This window comes from Podarcis cretensis (assembly GCF_951804945.1).
Source record: "Podarcis cretensis genome assembly, chromosome: 6".
Taxonomy (NCBI): domain Eukaryota; kingdom Metazoa; phylum Chordata; class Lepidosauria; order Squamata; family Lacertidae; genus Podarcis; species Podarcis cretensis.
In genome coordinates this window covers 77,765,729-77,789,036 of record NC_137175.1, presented here as the reverse complement: position 1 = coordinate 77,789,036, position 23,308 = coordinate 77,765,729, and the positions used below count along the sequence as shown (strand labels likewise).

General features: G+C 42.2%; 2 protein-coding genes across 3 annotated transcripts in view; one reads left to right on the top strand and one right to left on the bottom strand.

Moving 5' to 3' along the window:
- The window catches only part of ABCD3 (ATP binding cassette subfamily D member 3), a 44,513-nt gene extending 40,840 nt beyond the window's left edge, over nt 1-3,673 (top strand). For both annotated transcript variants that reach the window (XM_079981382.1, XM_079981383.1), the window contains exon 23: nt 388-3,673. In XM_079981382.1, coding sequence (XP_079837508.1) covers nt 388-465 — 78 coding nt within the window. In that variant the 3' untranslated portion in view covers nt 466-3,673. The remainder of the gene's footprint in view (nt 1-387) is intronic.
- Nucleotides 3,674-10,699: 7,026 nt separating this feature from the next.
- F3 (coagulation factor III, tissue factor) lies at nt 10,700-22,594 on the bottom strand. The gene is made up of 6 exons (XM_079981702.1): nt 22,217-22,594; nt 18,444-18,558; nt 16,516-16,703; nt 14,181-14,365; nt 12,741-12,900; nt 10,700-11,747 (listed from the first exon to the last, which is right to left on the bottom strand). The coding sequence occupies exons 1-6, from the start codon at nt 22,293-22,295 to the stop codon at nt 11,602-11,604; spliced, it is 873 nt and encodes a 290-aa protein (XP_079837828.1). The 5' UTR covers nt 22,296-22,594; the 3' UTR covers nt 10,700-11,601.
- Between the last annotated feature and the right edge of the window lie 714 nt (nt 22,595-23,308).

Sequence of the window (23,308 nt, the reverse complement as noted above, 5' to 3'; positions counted from 1 at the left end):
AACCATAGTTTAAAAGGCAATAAGCACATTCATCCCGTACCTAATTTCCCAAAGCAGATTCCTCCAGGATTTCATAAGCAATTTTAAATATGCAAAGAATTCACCATTCTTTTTAGCCATTTGTCTGCATATTTCAGTAGTAAAGAGTTGAACACGTGGTCAGAGTTATGAGACCAAACTTCAGCAACCGGATGACTTTATCATCACAAAATAAATAGTTGGAGCTCCTGTCAATGCCACCAGATGGAGGTATAAGACATGCAACATTTTACAGTGTTCTTTCCAAGCAGCAATGTGGTGATAGGAGTTTCTGTAGACAACCCTTATTAAAACAGAGAGTATATATTAAAATCAAGTTAGCTAATATGTATTTTTCCTTCTCCTCAGTTCTACCTTCACATGGATGGAAGAGGAAACTATGAGTTCAAGAGGATTACTGAAGATACAATTGAATTTGGTTCTTAAAAACAACAATAATGCATAAATCTACAACCTACTTCAGTGACTGAAAACAGCACGGGGCATAGAAAGGCACAAAGTACAATGTAATTTAACAGATGGCTCATTCTTTAAACCAATTACTAAGTGTAGGATAACAAAGTGTCCAAAACAAGCTGTCGAGGCATTTATTATAATGTAGGATATTACTAATTTGTGTATATGTTGGTTTAAATATTACTATGTACTAAGAATGTCCTTATTCTTGTGGTTTTTAAAACCTGCCTAAATTAAATTGGGCTTAAATCACTGTAACTTTGATTCATCCTGGGATGTAAACATTCTGAAGTCAACTAATTCGACTTCTGTTTGACCTTTGCTTCCTCTGGGGAAGAACCCTTATTAAAGTTAGGGTCGCTACCTCCTCTGCTCCCAGTGCAAAGAGACGTGAATTTCTGTGTCATATCCGGATGCATCATTTCATTGTACTGAATATCATACCTTTTTTCAGGGCAGTACTAGCCTGTTCTATTTCATCATTACACAGGACAGCAAGCTTTTCCTTTGGCCAAGGGTGGGTGAGTCTTCTTTGCAGAAGCAGTGGGAGAGAAGTGAACCTTGGACCTACATTTCTAACTGCTAAGATCTGAGTTTATTCCAGTGAAGATCTCATTCTCAGTCTCTGTCCACAGCTTCCCACTGCTCTTTTGGTCCCAGTCTTCTATCCGGCTCAAAAAATAAAATAAAATTCTATTCTGTTGTTGCCTGTGCTTCGTGCACTTCTGGGAAGGGAAGTGGGGGGAAATGAAGAGGAATGAGGAAGCTGGGAAAGTTGGAGAATAAAGAGAAATAAAAAGTTAAACATAGGAACTCACATCTGTATTTCAAAACAGAGATCACCGATGTTAATATTTAGAAGTGGGTCTGATCCATTTGATAGCTTTGGGAAGCTGTGCACAGGTTCCTAATAAAACGCCAAGGGCACCTGCCCCATGAATTCAGATTTATTTACTTTTACAGGGTGATATGCTTTTCTTTCTGGGGTGTGTGTGTATGTTCCACATTCATTGCCTGAGACACAGCAGTTCAAAGCCTTTCAGAACTGTGTCCTGTTATGTGATCATTTTTGTGTGTGTTTGCCTCTTAGGAATAACTTCCATGCCAACTACCTAATGCTTAATGTTACATGACCAGTTCCCAAACTGATAATAAGCCAATCGCAAAGTTATAGATGCTGGCAAGACCACATATAACTGAGGCTTTAAGGAGTATCAATTTTCCAAGTGAAGCGATTATTGTTGCTATATGATGTTATGGGATCATTCCTTAGAGGTGGCCCCGTATATGGGGCTGGGAAGACAGTGCCTAACTAGTCTGGCTGATCAATAATATGCCATTTAGCCCATAGGAATTTCTGAAAACCCATGGAGTATGACACAGGTCTAGGTATGTGTCTTTGTTCATGTGATGTAACATAGAAATACACTACAAGAAGGCATGCACTACATATGCAAATAAATGTGATCGCTGTCTTTCTCCCTCCACCCTTTGCTGTAAAATCAACATAAGTTGTCAGTGACCACACACCAGTCTTGAATATCCCCCTTTCACAGTAAGATACCGCCTGCCAAATTTTTGTTCTCCTCATCCTGCTCCCAATACGGTGCTTGAGTCCACTGTTTATAAATGCCATTTTTCTTTATGTATTTTATATGAATAATCGGTGGAAAGCTACAGAAGGATCGATCTTGGAAGCAGCTTAAAAACTGAACTAACTTTATCTGTCATCATTTCAATTTTTTTCTCCATACAGTTGTACCTTGGAAGTCGAATGGAATCTGTTCCGGAAGTCTGTTCGACTTCCAAAATGTTCGGAAACCAAAGCGCAGCTTCTGATTGGCTGCAGGAAGCTCCTGCAGCCAATCAGAAGCCGTGGAAGCCCCATCGGATGTTTGGTTTCCAAAAATAGTTCGCAAACTGGAACAGTCACTTCCGGGTTTGCGGCATTTGGGAGCCCAAACATTCAAGAACTAAGCTGTTTGAAAACCGAGGTACGACTGTATTTTGTATGGCAAGGAGTTGCCCTTCTGTACTCCCACTTTTGTTTGTTTGAACAACTTGGGCAGACTGCTTCTGATACTGGTTGTGATAGCCAACATGTGGTTACTGCAAGGTGATCATGTTGCAAAGGCTGATGTTAAACTGATTCCACAGATAGATCTTCTAGCCCAGCAGTTTCAGCTTAGTGATGATCTGATTCAGAGGTACATATAACCTATGAGAATCAGGTAGCTCTGCTGTTAGTGAAGCTTCCTTTTCCCAAATAACACCTGCCTTTCAAGTTGATATTATGTAGTGGGTGTTCTTGAGAGGGAGTGGTTTTCTTGAATGCATCTGTTTTTTAAAGAACTGCTATAATTTTTTTAGAATGGAAAATGCAGCTTTTTCAATATTTGTATTCTTTTTTCAGAGACGTCCGCACTAAAATTGAGTAGTAGTAGATGAGGTTTTTTTAAGAATATTGGTTTTTTTTGTCACTAACTAGCAGAAAGTACCCATTATTTATAGAACATCTTTTGCAGATAGCCAAAAGGCGTTGCAGTTTGAGACTTAACACTGAGCACAAGGGCTGTTTATCTGCTCTATTTGATAGACAAAATTAACTTCAGTAACCATTAACCAATAAAACTGATTCTTTGAATTAAACACCAGATACAAAGTCCAGGGGAAGTCTGTATTCAGAAATGGTCTTGGCTTTTGCGACATCTCAAGTTGCAATATCCCTACTTTTATCAAGTCATCAAAAATAGTCTGACCTCATGAGATAGTAAGTATATGAATGCAAAATGAACCAGAGCAGTGCTCAAAGGAAGCAGTGTTTGAGATTATGCTTTTTAGTTGAAGAATTTTTTTGAGATGTGGTGAGTAATCATTCAGAAACATGGTTCAGCTATGAATTTGTGCTATAGTCTTGTATGTCGATCGCTGCTTTTATGATTGCTTGAACTGGAATTGTTGGGGTGATGGGAAGGTCAGCACAAATGAAGCAGGTCCATGTCTTCATTCTGGTGGTATTTGGTACTCTGGTGATCATAGATGGCTCCCATTTTAATGGGACATAATTGCTGTACTTTAATATATTGTAGCTTGTAAAGCCCTTTGAGAGGAAAGACACTATCTAAATGTAAGATTTTTCTATATAAGTGCCTCTGGAATAATAAATCTGAGACAAAGATCCTTGGCTTTTTGAAAAAAACTGGTCTCATTCTGAACATTTTTAAAGCTCATAGCAAGGCCAGCCAGCGGTGGTGCTCTTCAGATGTTATGGACTGCAACATTATTCCTTACCGTTGGCCATGCTGGCTGGGACTGTTGGGAGTTGTTCTCTACAGCTTCTAGAGGACACCATGTTCTCTACCCAAGCTTTACAGATAGGTGTCCATATCCCAACAAATTTGGGATCAGTAGCTCATATTTTAAGAGGCTGGTGCCTGGTACAATCACAAACAATCATACTTTTAAATCAAGCTATTACTCATAAGTCGGAATTGCTACCATGTTACTATGGCAAGCATGTCTTCCATCTACCACAGAGTTAAAATCCCTTCCCCCCCCCATGTGTGTGTGTGTGTGTGTGTGTGTGTGGAAAGAAAATTTATACATGAAAGGGGTGCTTGTGTATCTTATCTACACCCAATGAAGCCATCAGGGTACTGAGAATCAGTGCTTTTTTTCTAGAAAAAAAAAAGGTGCAGGATCGCTGCCCTGTCCCTCCTGCTTCCGTGCACAAGCAGGAGGGACAGGGCAGCTCCGTGGACGGGCAGATCCAACCTGCAGAGAAGCTTATTCCTTGCGTGTCAGCTCTGCAAGCTGACCTGTGCCTTCTGCTTGCTTGCGCAAGCCAGAGAAACAGGGCAGCTTGCAGATCTAAGGCGGGGGGGGGGGGGCTTCTTCCCTGAGCATGTCAGCTGTTAGCCCAGGAGGTGTTATTTTCAGAAGCCACAATGTATGTAAAAATTGAGCTTTCTAGCACACTCTCCCAGTCATGTCACCTCCTTTGGGTGCAGCTGTTCAAAGATTCTCATAATACATTGGATGACATGGTAGTTTTCTCATCAAATATATTCCCCATTCCTTCAAAGGGGGCTTGTGCTGGGAAACATCTTAGTGGATTTGTTGAAGTCAAGCGTAAATTTGGTAAAGCCATGGTTGATCCTCAGCATCTTGTGTAGGGATGTACTAGACTAGAGCAAATAAATAATTAAAGAAATCATTTTTATATTTGTCCTTTCAGTTATAATTTTCTAGTTTTTCAGTTGATTTTAGTTTTCTAATGCTGGTAATTTAATGGAGGTAGGGTTGTCTGGGTGCCATTGAAATGTCTGATCCAAGTATTCTGCTCCAAGGCATTGAATCTGCCAAATTTTAGACAGATTGGACAAAGGACCTCCATTTAATGGGTAATTTGTAAAGGACAGACATCCTATAACGAAAGTGTTATACAGAAATGTTTGCAGCCTTTTGTCATCTCTGAAAGTTGTTGTTCCACCAAATGAAATGTGCAGCCATTTTCTGTGGCGGTGATTAAGATGGTAGCTCCCATTTCACAAGTTGGCTCAAAGGCTAACCAGTTGGTTTGTAAAGTCATGATTTTTCAAGGACAAATTTGGTTTCTTCTGCTTTGAAGAGAGGTTGCAATGTTTAAGTGATTTATGAGCAGCAGATTTTCAAAAATCTGATTGAGCATGATGGTATTTCTTCATTGGTGTGAGCGAGAAGGGGAGAGATACCTCTTTTAAGATAGACCTTATTGGTGCTGGATGATGAAGAGTATTCTAGTAATGTTCTCCTTGCTACCTCATCAATTTGTAGGCCAGCTCTGTGGTGCTACAAGCTGCGCACAAGTTTGGCCTGCTCTCCCAACTTGGTACTCTTTCCATCTCCAGCAGAGTTTCTAACTTCCTTAGAGTACATTTTTTCAAATGGTCATTATAAGGATATACTAATTTCTTCCAAACCAACATACTCCTGTAAGCATTTTTTTAAAAGAAAGCCACCAATGCATCAGACAACGGCCCAATTAGCTATGGTTGGCTTAGCAGCTAACTGAGCATGCAAGTCCTCGCAGTAAAAATTGCAACTGCTTTGCTGTTCACATGATCATCCTGCTACTGTGCTCTCTGGAGCCAAACCATGGTTTGGTTTAGCATTATGCACAAACCAGGGCTTGTGGCTTGTCTCACTCCTGATGAACAGTGAGCTGCAAGCCACGAACAGACACTGGCAACAGCTTATGGTTTGTTTGGAACAGGGCAAGCCAGGAACCTTGGTTCAGATGTAGCGCTAAGCCAAACCATAGCTTGTTTCCAAGTAGTGCAGCAGCAGGATATGGGAAGGAGGATGAGGAGCTGTGATTTTTATAGTGAGTTATCCACACACCCAGTCTTTCTCACTTAACCATGGTTTGGCTTAGATATGGGCAGAATGACAGCCACATCCCCACTCACCAGGACAGGGATGTGGTAGGGTGAGGCAGCAGCCAGCATCATTGTTTCACAGGTGCTTGCCTGTCTCCAAATTGGACCTCTCCCATTGCCATCTCATCCTGTCCTGTCCTGTTGCTGGACATGTGCTAGGGTGGCTGGGGAAACCCAGCCAGATGGGCAGGTTAATAATAATGATAATGATAATGATAATGATGATGATGATGTAATTGGTTCAGTTCAATCATACTTGCACAAAAGTACAGCTTAGTAGTACTTTTTTCAATTGCAGTTGCTATTTTGATTTCCAAGAGCTAGTGATAAAATAGCCTGATATTTTAAAACACCCAAGGTGGAGTGTGCTTTGATGTGCTGTGGAGTTGTAGGCCAACGAGTTCTGTTTAAGAAATACCAGCGTCATGACACAATTATTTGCCTTTTCAACAAGGTTGCCTTGTTTAAAGCATTGACGGGAACCAGATACCTTGTTTATAAAGGGAATTTAATAAGGCTTTTCTCTCTCCAGATATCAGCCTCGGCATGCAAATGAAGGCAAGATTATCTTTGCTAATGACCACAGGAATGTTAATATACTCTTTGTTGTCTCCCGCCAAAGTTCCTCCGGCTTGTAAAGTGAAGCCTACATTCCCAGAATCTAAATTCTAGAGAGGGGGCCAGGAAGGGGAAAGGGGCAATGCATTGTATACTCAAACTTTACTGGAGCAAGGATTCAGGCACGCAATGGCTACAGTCAAAGGATAATATGATTGCTGAACACACATCTAGCTACAGATAAAAGATAGCAAAGGGTAGCTGCAGTGAGCACACACCATCCATCTTAACACTGGAGAATTCTGGATCTGGATCTTGCTCTGATACAACTGCATACAAGACTTCCCACACAGCAAATAATTTTTCCTGGAAGCAGCAGCAGAGATGGCACCTATACATCTATTCCACTTCTTGCAGCAAGGAGATGTTGCTTCAGATACTGCCATTTTGTTTCTTTGTTTGTTTGTTACCACGTGTACTGTATCTCACTCACCCTTTAGAGCATTCAGAGTAGCTTCCATGAGGCTCCCAAAGGGTTCCTGCCTAGTCACAAAACACAACCACAGCATCTGCCCTCTACCATTGCTGTGAGAACGCCTGGTCTTAGAGCAATGGGGGGGGGGGGGCTCAGTATGTTGCCATATTAGAACAGAAGCGGCTGAAACTCGTGGCATCTTCTTCTTACCAACCCAGCTCTTGCTAGATGTGAGAAGCCAACTCCCATCCACTGCAGACAGCATGGACAACGGTGTGGAAGAGTACGAGCTATAGTCCCAACAGTATCCAAAGGACCAAATTTTTTTCAACTGATATATACCTATAATATGGCTACAGCTACACATTCATTGTAAAGTAGCTTGATGGCTTTTTTTAAAGGGGGGGACCACAAATATTAATGTTCAAAGCTTCAACATGAGCAGTTACGGAAGGTCAATTGACTGTGTTGCCTTGCACCTAAGAAGACCTAGGGACAACCCCTGGTGAGGTCATAGGGCGGGCCCTGGTAATTTCTCCCCTCTGTGCTCCTCATCCCTGAGCCCTGGAGACAGCATAATTGGGAGAGGGAGGGTAGCCTCCCAATCCCTCAACTACTTCCCACCCCAAAAAGTGTCTTCTTAGTGGTGATGCCATGACTAACTCTCATTGGAAAATCTGTCGAACACTCTCTGTTTTTAGATGGACTTTGAAATTTAGAAATCTTCCCTTTAATAATTGTGACCTATTCTGATGGCTGCAACAAGGACCCGTGCTATATTTTCTGTCATCTTAGAGTTGGAATCTGCCCTGAAAAATGAGGCATAACATTCATCTGAGTACCGCAAACATAGAGAAAGTACCGAGGAAATAAAATGGGATCTAATATGCCTATAAAAGTTACAGTACAAGAAACAGGGTTGCTATACCTCCAGGGCTGACCTGAAGTCTCCAGGTTTGGCTGACCCCCTTTGGCAGGAAGAGGGCTTCAATCTCCAGGTAGGTGAGATTGCCTTTTTCATTTTATTAGGAAGACTACGTGTGCAGCTTGAGAGCTTCAACCTGGCAAAGAGCTGTCTGCAAAGCCAGTTCAACTGATGCAAGGGAACAGTTCAGTTGTACCAAGTCACGAGAGATCTGTGAAACTTGAATCGCCCCAACCAAATCAAAACTATTTGGTCTAATAGCATTTTCTGTACCATGCGCCGGCTGAACTGGTCATCACTTCAGCATCAGGATTATGAGGTAGGTGAGAGATTTAAGCAACAGAAATGCAGTAGCCTTCTAATCTTGAAATGTTTGTGTGTGAGAGAGGTTTGTGCAACGCCATAAGCTCTTTGTCCTAAATGGTCACATGAGCCATGTTCCAACTTAAGCTCATAATCACATTCTTTTCATTATATGCATTTTGGCAGCAGCCTGTCTTTCATCAACTGTGCTAGTGACACACTAATTAAACTCTCCTGCTCCTAAACAAGGTTTTAGATTTATATGAATGCCAACATGGAAGCAACAATTAGTTATTTAACATATCCAAGGAAATAGAAAGTTCAGCATTGCAAAACATAGGTGTAAAATAGCTTGTTTAGGGTGTTTTGTATCAACAGGTGCAAGCATATGCTGTTAATGCATTGCTTCCTCTACTTCATCTTCAGGCACGTAATGCTTTGTCACATCTCTGTAAACAGCCTTAAACAACTCCTGGTTTTGCAACTTAGGCCATCTTGCACCCTGTGTTCCTTCTATAACTAGTGCAAAGCCTCAGTTGGTCTGATGTCCCATTCAGTCAATGGGACTATGGTAGCAAGAATCATAGCAGTGTTCTTGTAATTTGGCAACCCTGCAAAGAATCTGACTTTGTTCCTCAAGGCCATGGAGCACACACACTCAATGCCCAATATTTACAGCAGTGCTATAAACCGCAGTGGCCAATGGATTGTCCTGTTGGTGACAGTATAGTTAGTAGAGAAGAACTACTGTCTCCTATGGAGATACCACTACTGATACAGGGTGTAAGCAGGGAGCAAAGCTTGTGTCCATTTGTTTTTAGTGTGGGGTGACTGCCTGGTTATTTGTGCAGCTGGAAAACCTGCTTTTAAAAAATCTGAATAGGACTGGACGTGTCCCTTGTCAAGGAGAGATCTGTGGCTGGATGAACTTGTACTTTGGCCTGACTTTGTTTAAGGCAGCTTCCTCTGGCATTTTATTGTTGGTACTCTATAAATTTTTATTGCAGGGTAGTTAAGGTTTGGGGAACTGTTCCTTTGGGTCAGATGTACTAGGCTTAAAAGGGGAGGGATTGTCAGTGGGAGGAACTGGGGAAGAGCTGTTCCACTTTGCTCTTTTTTTGCTCTAGAAATAATTTGTAAATATACACATCTGTTTGCCTGTGCATGATTTCTCCCAATCTCTGTGGTGTCCCCTGCTGCACCTCAGGTTGGTGCTGCTTCAGTGCCAAAAGCAGAGGTGGCTCATAGTGCAAGGATATAGAATCACAGAGCTGAAAAGGACCACAAGGGTCCTCTAGTCCAACACACTGCAATGCAGGAATCTCAACACGGCATTCCCCATCCAATTTGAAACCTTACTGGACCCTGCTTAGCTTTACATATGTGACAGCAGTTTTATTGCTGTACCACTAAAAAAGGGAGAATGTACCTGTCAGGGACTCAGCGGGAGCGCAGGGAGGAGAGGAGATGGAAAGCGAGGGGGAGCAATCCGAGGGCAGCGTAGGAGAATATGACAGCAGCTCGATAGATTCCATGAGCCTCTCCAGCGAATCGGAAGATTCACAGAAGGGGGCGCCGATGGGCAGGACAAGGGGCGACCCAAGGGGGACACCCCAGAAGCAAGGGGCCAGCGGGGACTCCCAGAGCAGCAGTTGCAAATCAGGACCAGCTTCCCCACCAGAGCGTAGTGGGGGGGAGGAGTTCCAGGTGTCAGAGCCCACACATGCACCACCAGCGAGAGAAGATGAGTCAGGGTGGACCACGCCTCCATCAGAGAGCGAGTTAACGGTTAAGAGGAAAGTTGCAGGCTGGGCGCGCGCGCCAAGTTCAAAGGTACAGGCGAGCGGCACAGAAGGTAGCCCGGATAGGGAACCAGGTCCTAAAGCCCGCCGGAAGGAGGGGCAAGAATCGTCAGGGTCAGCGTCAGAGGAGTCCAGGAAGGATGAGACCCTAGCGGGCAGGAGGGCCCAGAGGAGAAAGGAATTTAGGAAGAGGTGGAGCAAAGCGAGAGTCTTAAACTGGTGTGGAGGGGGAGGAGACTCAGACAGGACTTCGCCGGTCTAAGGTCGGGACGTAGAGCTGCACGCTGCGGCTTTAAAATGGAGACTGAATCTCAATAAAGACTTTTGTACATAACTACAGCCTAGCGTTGGTCCTCTGTGAGCTGGGACCTGGAGGCAGCTCTGACAGTACCTAAAATCCATCTGTTAATCATATCACAGCCAGGTTTGTTATTCTGGTTCTGTTCTATTTTCTATTTTTATTATATGTGGTTCTATTCAATGCTAGTCCTACTTTTTTGAAGTTAATGGGCATCACTAACTTCAGTTCATTAATTTCAGTAGGTCTACCCAGAGTAGAAATAGACTTGTGTACAACCCATGCATTTCCACAGTAAGCCTGCAAGTGGAGCCATTGTTGAGATTAAATGTACACTAATGAGTAGTTTATTGGCATGCCGCTAAGCCATAATCATTTAGCATCTGGCGATGAAAAACCCTCCCTCCATTCAAGAAACAAGAATTTTCCATTATTCCCATTTACCTTTATTTCTGTAAAAATTAGATATAATAAGTTAGTGCAATATATACAAAAATAAACACCCATTCATAAAAATCATAAATATAACATTGATTGTACGTAGTAACACAAAGAATGTCAAATTACATCAACTTTGTTTATAGACATACGCCACTTTAAATAGTTAATTTTGTCTCTGTCCAGCAGTTAATAAGCAGTATAAATTTAAAGTGCTAAATCCTGATACATAACAGGTATGATATCCTGTACGTATTGTTATTTCAAGGTGGATGCCGATAATGTTGGTCATCAACTTTGGGGAACTTCAAAGTCAGTTTCAGAACTTTCAAACTTTACAGCACGTACCTGGATCTGGCACATTCTAATGTTTTATATTGATTCACACTGTAACGCATTATATAAAGTCTGGCAAGAGTGTAAAACCCTTTCCTTACACTTACAGCATCTGATAACCCGTACCAGCTAATGTACCCAGAACCACCGATCTAAATATACACCCAAAGTGCAAAAGAAACAGTAGTATTTTCACCATATCTGTCAGTTAACACATTTTAAAACAAGTTATCACAGTTGCTGCCGAATAAAACAGGTTTTTAAAATAGTGTTTTAACTATAAATGTTTCACAGAAACAACAAATGCCCCTTGAGTGAAGGGTCTGTGGTCATTGCTTCCACAGGTAGGAGAATTTCTTAGGGAAAATCGTAGAATTGTAGAATTGGAAGGAACCACAAGGGTCATCTAGTCCAACCCCCTGCAATGCAAAAATCTTTTGCCCAACGTGGGGCTTGAACCCACAACCCTGAGATTAAGAGTCTCATGCTCTACTGACTGAGCTGTCACCTTTGCAGCAATAACGCCGATTTGTCTTTAGTGTTTCTCCCCCTTATGCATTTAGGGGCACACTCTCTTTTTTTGTTGCTGCAGGCTTTGATCTTGTGCATTTATATGCAACCACAGATAAAATAATAATTAGAGCGATGACTCCAACCGCAACAGCTGCTATTATAAGAATTACTTCTAATTCAAGACCTGGAGAAGAAGAAGAAAAGACACAAATTCAGTTCAAGGACATGCTTTTCACCCAACAGCTATTGGCTATGTTTTCAGAATAAAACTAATCTGGATTCCAAACCTGAAATATGTTGAGCTGTTTCTCTTGAAGGCTAAAATCTTAAGAGTCCTAAGCAGGGCATCACATTAGTTTAATTATATGTCTGTAACAATCATATATAAAGCAGGGCTGGTGTTTTAACATTGGGATACACAATGTGGTCAATGGAACTGAACCCTTCTCTAACATAGCTCCCTATGTTTGTTGCTTAAACCAAGCAGCCCGCATCATTCTTGCGACATCTAATTGGTCTGTAGTCCTCAAAAAAGCCCACATCCCTTTAATGTGGAATCAGTCCTTCTGACAAGCATGATGTATTTTTTATGAAACTACTTCATACTTAAACAAACAAACAACATAGATTTGCTCCAATGCAGGACTCAAAAGTTCGTTAGAACCCACCTACGCATTCAGAACAATGATGTGATACAGCCCTTCTAGGACTTCCAGGTCCTCCACATTTAAGGCTTCAACCATATGCACATTGACATGGCAGCCAAGTTTGATTGGGATTTGCTTCTGATTAAAGCTTACAAAGAATTGTGCTACATAGTTAACATATGTATGCCTTAGATGTTTTGCATTGGGAAATATATATGCCACAAAATTCCATACTGGGATGGTGATACTTCTGGATATGAATTTGGCTCTTAGGGGAAAAGTGGACAGTCCTTGTGAAAGAAAGAAAGTGACCAGATGAAAACACAATTTTGGGAAAGGAAACTACTTCTGACTATCTGCAGTGCCAACTTTGCAGCAGCAAGAAGTAGGTAAAACCCTGAATGCACCTAGAGATCACTGGGCAACAGCTTTCACAGAAAGCAGTCTAAACTGAAATCCATCAGCAAGGGCTTAAAGTAATTTGATAGGAATGATTTATATACCAAAGTTTGTGGTGTCATGATACATACCATCCAGTTCATCTCTTCTAACACTAGTACATTTTACACTGCTTTTTTGACTGCTACGGTCTGTTGAGCGTGATGGAACAGTAGCTTGAACATAGAAGCAGTAGTTCTTCTCTTTGTCGATACGGATTTCAAAGAGGTTGCTTTTTGTGTTTTCCTGTTTCTACAATCAGAAAAAAAGTATTTGAAGATGTATTTGCAAGTAATGTAGTTCTTCACTCTGAATACAGATTAAGCAAGTCCAAAGTACATAGTAGGTTAAAGGCTCAAAGGAGAAAAGGTACTTTCATCTTAATAGTCATATCATTAAATTTAAAAAAGTGGTTGTAGGAACAGGAAGTTAATAGTTGCATGCTGGTGGTGGTTGGAGACTGTTGAATTTTGTTGTACTGGGTTTGTTTAAACTGATTGTTTCATTGTAAATTGAACTGTATGTTTAATGTTTAACGTTCATAAAATTGTGCATTTGTTACTAATGAAGGTAGCCTTCGAAACACCATTTTCTTGAAAGAAGCTTTCGACATATTTCAAATACTTAAATAAACTAGGTTAAGATAAAGATAGATCTGTTTGTAAATGTATAACAAATTTAAGGAAGAGTATTAGCATCAGCCTCTACTTTTAAGTACCTAACATTAACCTTTTTGCAATATGAAAATTTTAACATCAAAAACAAAAGAAGATAAATATATGTTAACTTTGGTCTCCTTTAACTTTTTATGCAGAGGCATAAACATTATGGATTAAATAATAGAGTTTGCAGGGTTATGCCATTCAAATACAATATCAGGGCACGATAAAATATGAAATAAGCTAAAAGCAGCAGCTCTGCAAAAGTAGTGTCCAAATAAAAACAGACCAATACTAATCTGAAAGTCTGTAAAGATAAGAAGGTATTTACTTAGGGCTAGAAAAGCATAATAAGAACCTAAAAAGATTCCTGCTGGCACCCATTTAGTCCTGCATTCTTTTCTAAGCTTATATCTATGAGAAACGCAAAAGCAGAACCTCTCCCCCACTTTGAGATTTCCAGCAAAAGGCATTCAAAGGCATACTGCCTCCAACTGCAGAGGAAGAACATAGCCTTATCCTCCAGGAATTTATCTGGCCATATTTTAAAGCCATGCAAGTCAAGGGTCATCACTACCACTTGTGGGAGCAAATTCCACCAGAATAGGCACCGGGAAAACTTCTTTTGGGACAGCATTCAAAAAATTAGGGTTTTGCCGCTGAAAGCCCCTTTCTTCAATAGCACCACACTTCAGATGGCTGGGGGACCTGGAGAACAGCCTCTGACCAGACTATTAAAGTACTGAACTCTTTTTAAGGCTATAGTTCATTTCTTTTAAGTAGAAATTTAGTTTAGATTGCAAGCTTGTCCTTTGTACTTATTGTAAACATTAAGGAAATTAAAGACTTGGGAGATTGAAAACAGATGCTCACCTTTCCTGTACTTTGATCTTTCCAATAGTACAGTGTGTATTCTAGATCATCTTTGAATATGTCCCTAATACTTCGAAAGCTTCCATTTCCTTCAAATCTGTAAGGCGTTAGAGGATCTGCTATCTCCACTTTCAAAGTTTTCTCTTTTTGTTCAAAACTTTTGATTGTTGGCACGCCAATCTCAGCTAGAAGAGAAGTGGTTTTTGTACTGATTAAAAATCAACTCCGAGCAGGGTTCTTTTTTAAAAAAATTAATTTTTTAAATTAATTTTTCTGTTTTACAATTTCAAATAAACATTTTACAAACTTTAAAGTATCCAATGACTTCCCTTCTTCTCTTTCCATGGTTCATTTTACATATTATACATCCCTGCATATTTTACTGTAACCATTCAAATCAGTTTTCCACTTTTACATCCATCAAGGATTATTTACTCTGTTGAATTTATTTTAATGCTGCCAGCGTTTTCAACTGTACACAGTTACTTTCCATATACTCAAAATATGTTTTTCAGTCTTCTTTAAACATCTGCTCTTCTTGCTCTCTTTTTATGTATGTTAGATCTGCAAGTTGTGCATTTTCTGTCAACTTAAGTTGCCAATCCTCTTTAGTTACCTCGCTCACTTTCCATTTTGGGGCTAAGAAAACACGGGCCTCAATTGTTACATACATAAATAACCTTTTCTGGCACCTGGGAATTTCAGTCCGGTTTATCCCCAGCAGAAAGGACTTCGTAGCGTAAAGTTACCAGACGTCCCCATTTCCCAGGGACAGTCCCAGGATTTGCAAATCAGTCCCCTGACAAAATCCATCTATTTAGTAGGAAGTTGAAAAGTGTCCCCAGATTCATTGAAAAAAATCTGGTAACCTTATCCTAGCGGATTTTATTACCAAAGATCCACAGTAAGCTTTCAGGACTGTGCTGTAAAGCTTTGCTGTGCTATATTCTCATGGCATAATTAAGGAGATGTCTTAGGGGAGGCCTAAGCTCAACAACTCTGGCTTCCAAAAAAATCTCAACTTTTGCTTCCTAAAAAAAGTTCAACAACTCTGGTCATCCAATGGGTAGATCACTGCCAGTTTTTTTATAGTGGGAGTAGATCGCAGTCTCTTGGTAGTTAAGACAGCCCTGACTTAGGGCATTATAGAGAAGGGGAAGGGGAAAACTTTTTTCAGCTTGAGGGCCACACTTTATCATAGGCAGCCTTCCAGGGGAGCAGGAAGTGGAGCAGGCAGAGCAATTTAAACAGTGTTCACTTTTCACAGTAGGCCACATTTCAGCTACACAAAAATAAAAGGTTTCTACTTGTCCACCTCTCCCATTCAGGAAAGTGAGAAGCATGATCACAATTGAAGGACACATTTTCACCAGGCAAAAGCACTTGAGGGTACATAGCAGAGCTGGTGTGGGGAGAATCTGCAGTTAGGTCTAAAGGGTGACATTTGGTCGCTGGGCCTGAGGTTCCCCACTCCTGTCACAAAACTTGACTTGAAGACTGATTTGCTTGCCGTACAAGCACTTACAATGCAGTGCACCACAGTGTGCCATAAATAATAATGTTATTAGTAACAACAGAAAGAGAGAAATGAAAGGCGACACTGTTTGGCGTCTTTTGTATGGGAGGGAGATCTTGGCTATGGCTCCTTGCTCCATGGGCCCAGCATGTTGGTTGGCATGCCTGTCTGCGTAAGAACCAATGTACATCAACAAGAATCCTACGATACAAACTCTGCAAGCTATGGTACAAAACGCAGGGACCAAAATGGTATCCCAGGTAGGATGGTCTAGTGAGAAAGCACACGTTATACAGCCACTTGCGCGAGTTAGTATCTCAGCATTATTTAAACAATATGTGTGTGCTGTGAGGGCATTGCCAGTTTAATTGAAGCAGAGGAGGGGGGAGATGTTTAATCTTTCCCTCTGCTGCACCATTTTTCCTACCAATAGTGCTACACACGGAGGAAAGAGGTACAGGGTTGTCCTCAGTTTTTCTTACCATGGTGCAAGCAGCAACCGCAGCAAAGGAAAAGGCAATTTTGACTGGGGAAATGGTGCAGAGGAAATATTCTCACCATTGCTGCTCCCAGTCAAATTAGCCTTGCCTTCCTACAGCTGCATTTAATGCATGGATTTCCTGCACAACTAATGTTTTGTTCCTTAACCGTGAATTTCAGGGCTGCATAGCAGACAGATAGGATGCCTTCTCTATATAAACTTTTATACAGGTCTGGTTCACGGACAAGTATATCAACACTTTGTAAGACTTAGAATCTGTGTGCAGAGCCCCATGCTGTGGGGGAAAAACAAAGAAGAGCTAATATATTTTTACTTACTTTGGGCGTAAGGTATGAACTCTGAAGACACTTCATAAGGTGGGATATCAAAATCATCAGGGTCCCTATTTGGCACTTCGGAATATATGCGAGCAACGTAGACATCTTTTACATCCTTCAGTGCATTTGTAACGTCGCATTCAGTTGCTGAAGTGTGAATGCATATTTTCTTCCGAACTAATCGGTCCCTGTAAAGATCAAGAGCATACTGCATTAGCTAATATTTCATAGAATGAATGTATTTCACTATAATGAAGTTTGTCTGTTTTGTAAACAGGTCCAATCAAATTAACAAAACCAGCTGTGAGCTTGTCTGTGTATGTTAATATGCAATGAAGAGTATAATTAGGGAGATAAAAGTTTCATGCCTGTGAATTAATAGGAAATAGCCACTTCCAATAACTTTACTTATAGGACAACTTTGTTAATTAAAACACAGTAGGTAGCGGGAAAATGCATAGCTTTGATATCTTTGTTGATACTGGAACATAGGGAGCTGCCTTATACCAAGTCTGGCTAACAGTCCATCTAGCTCAGTATTTGTTGACAATGATGGGTAGCAGCTTTCCAGGGTGGCAGAGGTGATATTCTCAGTTCTACCTGGAAATACCAGGATCTGACTTTCAAATGCAAGCCGTGTACTCTCCACAGAGCTATCATCCCTTCCTGAATTGTTAATCATTAACAACCTTAGTGTAATTCCTAGATATTACACATAACTAAGTATGAAATTGCATATTAGCAGTGACAGGTAGCTAACTACAAAGGTCTGAAGTAAGTGCAGCACAGTATTTATCAAAATTAGATCATTTCCCCCCAGAAATACCATGTTGATCATGAAACAGTTATTTTACATAAGGCACAATTCTGGGCAACCTTTTTTTTTATTTCAGTGGGGAATATACCAGTGTGTTAAGTGGTGATACCTGGCTAACTGCAGTAATATCAGAATGTACACCTCATCACTGCCGAAAGTTAGCAGAAAGCACCACCATACAGTCCTTGTCAGATACAAAGTACAATGCTATTTACATCAGTATTGTCTGACCAGCTCTCTTTCCTTAAAAACAAAACAAAAGCAGCACCCAAAGTAATCATTTTAAAACTTATCGATCTTCATCATCTCCCTTTGCTTAGCTGATCTAGTGGAGAAGAAAAACAGTGTTCCCCAAGGCACTTTGAAACTCATGCAGAGTCTAGAACAAGGTTGGGCAACCTGTGGCCTTCAAGGTGTTGTTTGACTCCAACTCCCCATCAGCCGCAGCCAGCATGGCCAATAGTCAGGGATGATGGCAACTGTAGTCCAGCAACATCTGGCAGGCCACAGGTTTCCCACTCCTGGTCTAATATTAGCAGTTGTACCCAGTTCTGCTGCTGGGATACCATAGTTCAGTTATGTTAGAGCATGCACAACTTACTCGCAGCACAGTGCATATTACACAGATCAGCGATAGACTGGCACAAAGCTACTACAATTACCATATGGTAGACTTTCCTTCATGTGCAAGCACTCTTGTTAAAGCTAATCCCATGTAAACTGCTTTTTTTTTTTGCCTTGGAGGCAACAGGAGGATGTGGAGAGAAAAAGAAATTACCAGTCTACTTAGGAACAAATTCTACTTAATATGCAAACAGACTAATTAGGCCTTGTGGTAATCAGGAGAAGAGGAACATAATTCAAGCCTATGTAGCTGGATATCTTTTTTAAATGGGGGACTAGAAAGCTTCAGATCTCAAGTCTTCGTTCTCAAATCTGCATTCAACTGTGGCTTTGCTTTTCCTTTTGGGGGGGCGAAGGGTGGTAAGAGAATGAATTAAACTGCAGCCTCATGCAAAGTCAGTGAAACCAATTGTTCTTACTTTCAAATAACTACACTAAGACCAGGCTAGACGTGTGGTAGCAATCTCCATGTTTATGTTCAACATACCCATCTATTTCAACTGTATAAAAATAGTTGACTGGCTTGGGCTCCCATTGTAGTATTGTCTTAAAATTGATGGATGACCAGGTAATGTTGACTGCTTTCATTACTTCAGAGTTGCCTTTAAAAGTAGAAATAGAACAAGGATTAGTCAGGCAATATATGGCTTACCCCATGGCCCACAGTTCTTTCTGTGCAACAAATGGCTAAGGGTTTAACTACAAAATGTATCAGTTTATCAGTTTCATGGCCACTCACAAAGCTTATAGATGGCACCAAGAGTCCCAATCTCTCTCGCGTGACTAGTTTCCAGGGTTGGACAGGAGTGACTGTTAAGTCAGTCCAATTCTGCATGGTCGATATGCCCAAAATATCTAAGTACTGTATTGCCGTAGTCTTTTTGCTGGGTGACAACTTCCACAGGGCAGTGTCCAATGCTTCCATACTGCTGGCACAAGAGATTTGTGCTGGCAGAAGAGACCCTCCCCTCCTCTCCAAGCCCCAACCCTGACGTGCCCTCAAAATCAGCTCTGGAGAAGATTTTGGAGAGCATGTGGGGGAAGAATAGAAAAAGGATGTGCTGCTGTGCCAGAAGAACCCATAGTCCCCCGCCATTGGCCATTCTAGCTGTGCTGATGGGAACTGGGAGTCAACACCAGGAGGGCCACAGGTTTCTCATTTCTGACCTGAAATTTTGGCAGAGGAAAATGTGGACTCACACTCTCATTCTATTTATTCATGACAAAATAAAAAATTCCTTCCAGTAGCACCTTAAAGACCAACTAAGTTAGTTCTTGGTATGAGCTTTCGTGTGCATGCACACTTCTTCAGATACACTGAAACAGAAGTCACCAGACCCTTCTATATATGGTTAGTTAGTCTTATAAGTGGCTGGATGTATGGAGCCTCCAGCTGTTGGGGAGAAACAATGGGAGAGGGGTATTGACTTCATGCCCTGCTTCTTGTGAGCTTCTCTGTAGTATCGGATTGGCCACTATGGGGAACAGGATGGTAGTATCAATGGACCTTAGCAAAATAACCCCTTTTCAATGCTGAATATGCAGAGAAGGTTCATTTACTTATGCTCCACTTCCAGACAGATTTCTTTTCTATTCAGGGACATTTATATGCTCCTCACAGCCTTAGCTTCACAACATTGTTTATTATTCTGGGAACAGTCTGTAATTTTCCTCAAGCTTTAAACCCATTCTAATGCTTGACAAAAATGTTTTATTAAGAGGGTTCCCAAGCTTCAGAAGCAATAATTTAGATTTTGGTCATTAAAAACTGGCAGATTACATTCAGCTATATGGGCCATCAATCTTATTTTGTTATGCATGCTTCTATTCTTGTTGAAAAACAAATTGTAAGAAAAGTAATTCTACAAACTAAAACTATACATAAACTGAATTCTGTTTACAATGAGTATGTACTCCTTAGTATATCCACTTAACAATAATTCTTTATAGAATAGATGTATCAATACCCAAATTAGAAAATTAAATAAAAACAAACAAACATATACACTATTCAGAAAATGAAGAGGAAGGTATTAGGAGGTAATGATCAAGTTTAAGTGTTTTGTACTGGGGTTTTTTAATGTAGTAAATTGCTATGTAATTAAGAACAAAAAACCTCAGGTTTAGAGAACTGGCAGGAATGGTTTCCTAATACCCTTATTAGATCCAGCTAAAGACGACAACACTGTGACCTAATTAGCTTTAGAAAGTGAGGCAAGACAGCACAGATATTTTGTCAATAAAATTGTTGCAACTAACAGTGCAAATTGTTTAAAATATTGATCTTGAATATTTATTTCAAGACTTACAATATCAAGATTTCACTAATCATTTCCAGACAAACCCATTATAACAAAAACAGCTCAAAATGTCCACTTCTGAGGCATCCAACAATCAGTTCATAATTCCAGTCTGTGATGTATGATGTATACAATTAATAATTCCATGAAATTTGCAAAAATTCCACATTCCACTGTCTGAACAATACATTTATTTTATAGCATAGTACCCCAGTATATCTGCTCCTGTGATATCCACAAGAACCAAATTCACACATCACATAGAACTAGACAAATACAGTGCCATTAAGCCACAGAATCGCCAAATGATTTCAGGCAGAATATGGTCTTGTAGAAAAAAGTTGGGAAATGGGGTGGAGGAAGATGTCTAGCACAGGTGCTTACTGTGGGATCAGTGCTGCTAATGCATGCATATTTTATACGTGACATTAGCATCAAAATGCTAGCTCTTATTCCCCACTCCAACTGGATTTACCTTTTCCACAAAATCCAATGAAATAAAAAACACCTGTTGCCAGCGACCCATTTACAATGTATGAATAATCTGTTTTGAGCCTCCATCAGAAATGCCTGAAAACCTGTACCTCTTTGTTATTTTCCTTTTAAAGGTTCTACCGGGGAAACATTAATACTGAAAGGCTTGCATATCTACAAATGTTGTCCTTGAGCATCATGAACATCCCTCGTAATAACTTAAAGTGACTATATTTCCAAACACAGCCAACACACTCCATACCTTTCACACTATTTCATCCTCCCACTTTGGGAAGAGTAATCTTTTAGCCAAAACCTAAGCTTAGTACCCTGGGACGCAGGTGGCGCTGTGGGTTAAAGCCTCAGCGCCTAGGACTTGCCGATCGAAAGGTCGGCGGTTCGAATCCCTGCGGCGGGGTGCGCTCCCGCTGCTCGGTCCCAGCGCCTGCCAACCTAGCAGTTCGAAAGCACCTCCGGGTGCAAGTAGATAAATAGGGACCGCTTACCAGCGGGAAGGTAAACGGCGTTTCCGTGTGCGGCTCTGGCTCTGGCCAGAGCAGCGATGTCACGCTGGCCACGTGACCCGGAAGTGTCTCCGGACAGCGCTGGCCCCTGGCCTCTTGAGTGAGATGGGCGCACAACCCCAGAGTCTATCAAGACTGGCCCGTACGGGCAGGGGTACCTTTACCTTTACCTTTAAGCTTAGTACCCAGGTAGCTCCAGCTTGGGAGGCTAGGACCCAAACCAATGGATTCAAGTTGCAAGAAAGGAGATTTGGACTAAACACCAAGAACAACTTTTTGACAGTAAGAGCTGTTTGACGGTGGAATGCACTCGCACAAGAACAGACTCTCCTTCCTTGGAGGTTTTAAAGCAAGAGATTGGACAGCCATCATGTCACGGATGCTTGGGTTGAAATTTGTGCACAGGGTCCATCTCCTAGGGGCTGAGGTCCCTTCCACCCCTATAAAATATTAGAGGCTCCACTCCAAGTTGATGGGCACTGCCATTCAAATAGGTATGTGTGTGTGCTGCATCATGTGATCGATTATGCGGGGCCCAGCTTACCTGGGCCCCCAAATATTTTATTCAAGTTGGCACCCCTGGATTCTTCCATTGCAGGGAGGTTGGAATAGATGACCCTGGGTGACCCTTCCAACTCTACGATCTGCATATAGGATTGTGGCTTCAGTCTGCCCAAACCAGAACAACAGTGCGCACCCCTTTAATGCACAGCCCCCTCTGTCCGAGGTACTATAAACAAGAGGGGGAAAGCTCGGCTGGAAAAACGGCGAAAAAAAATTCTTCCCCATGCTTATGCAAGTCCATGCACGCAAAAATCCAGCGGCGTCCCGGCTGGCTCCCTCGGCGGCGCAAGACTGCGCGCCCGCGCAACCCGGTGAGGCGAAGCGTTCCAGAAAAAGGAGAACGAGCGAGAGAGCAAGAGCGAGAAGGCTGCGACGGTCTCGCGCCTTCCTCGACTCACCTGAGCTGAGGCGCGCCAGGTAGAGCAGCGCGCAGAGGAGAAGCAGCAGCGCCCGGCTGCTATTGGCGGCGCCCGCCATCCCTTCGAACGTCCGGCGAGAGGGGAGGGAAAAAAACCCAAAAAACCGTTGCGCGACCGAAACGCGCGTGGTGTCCGTGTCGCGCGCGAGCAAAAAACAATCAGGCACGGAAGCGAGTTTCTCCTCACTCTCTTATAGTACCGGCTCCCCCCTCGGGAAAGTCCGGGGTTAGACGGGGAGGGTTGGCTGGAGTGTGTTCTGCGTGAGTCACCCGGTGGCTGGCTGGCTGTGATTCAGCTCCCACACCCCCGCGGCGCAGACGAGAGGGCCGCTCCTTCCTTCCTTCCCTGCCCCGCGCCGCGCGTAGGCCAGGTGAGGGAGAGGCCGCGAGCGAGGCTTCCCGCCTTTTTCCCCTGCCCAGGTGCCTTGGCAAGGACGGGCGAAAAGGGAAAGAAAGCGCTGAGGGAGATGGCGCGGGGGGGGGGGGGGGTGAGCGAAGTAAAGCGGCGCCTTTTTTTTTTTTTTTGAGGGAAGAGAAGGAGAACTTCCGACTGAGGCCGGGCGCTTTGCCTAGCCTGGAGCAACCCGCCCCCTGTAGTTCCCCTTGAACAAGCTGCGAAGGACACGACCTCGGCGGCGCTATAGAAACGGGCGCGGCCACTCGGCATCTTCGGCTTAGGCAGTCCTAAAATTAACTGCAACAGGGGAGGGGGGAGGAGACATCTAGTCCAACCCTCCCCTCGCTAATTTCTTCCCCTCGAGTGGGTCCAGCACCCAGGGAGAATTTCTTTTCCATATAATTATTTTTTCCTCCCTAGAGAGGCTTATGAATGAAACCTGTTGACCAGATATAGCGCAACTGAGTCGTTGGCAGCAGGTATTTTGTTCACCCAGGGGCGCAGCGATAAAACTTGCTAGTGCAACTTGCGAAGCTAAGCAAGGGCCTGATATGGTTTCAAATCGGAGCGGGGACGGTGTGTTGAGACGATGACTTTTGGGGGTTCCTTCCAGCTCTACTATTCTGTGATTATGTGGATTTTTCTGTGGTGGGCAAATCTGGATTCAATTATTTT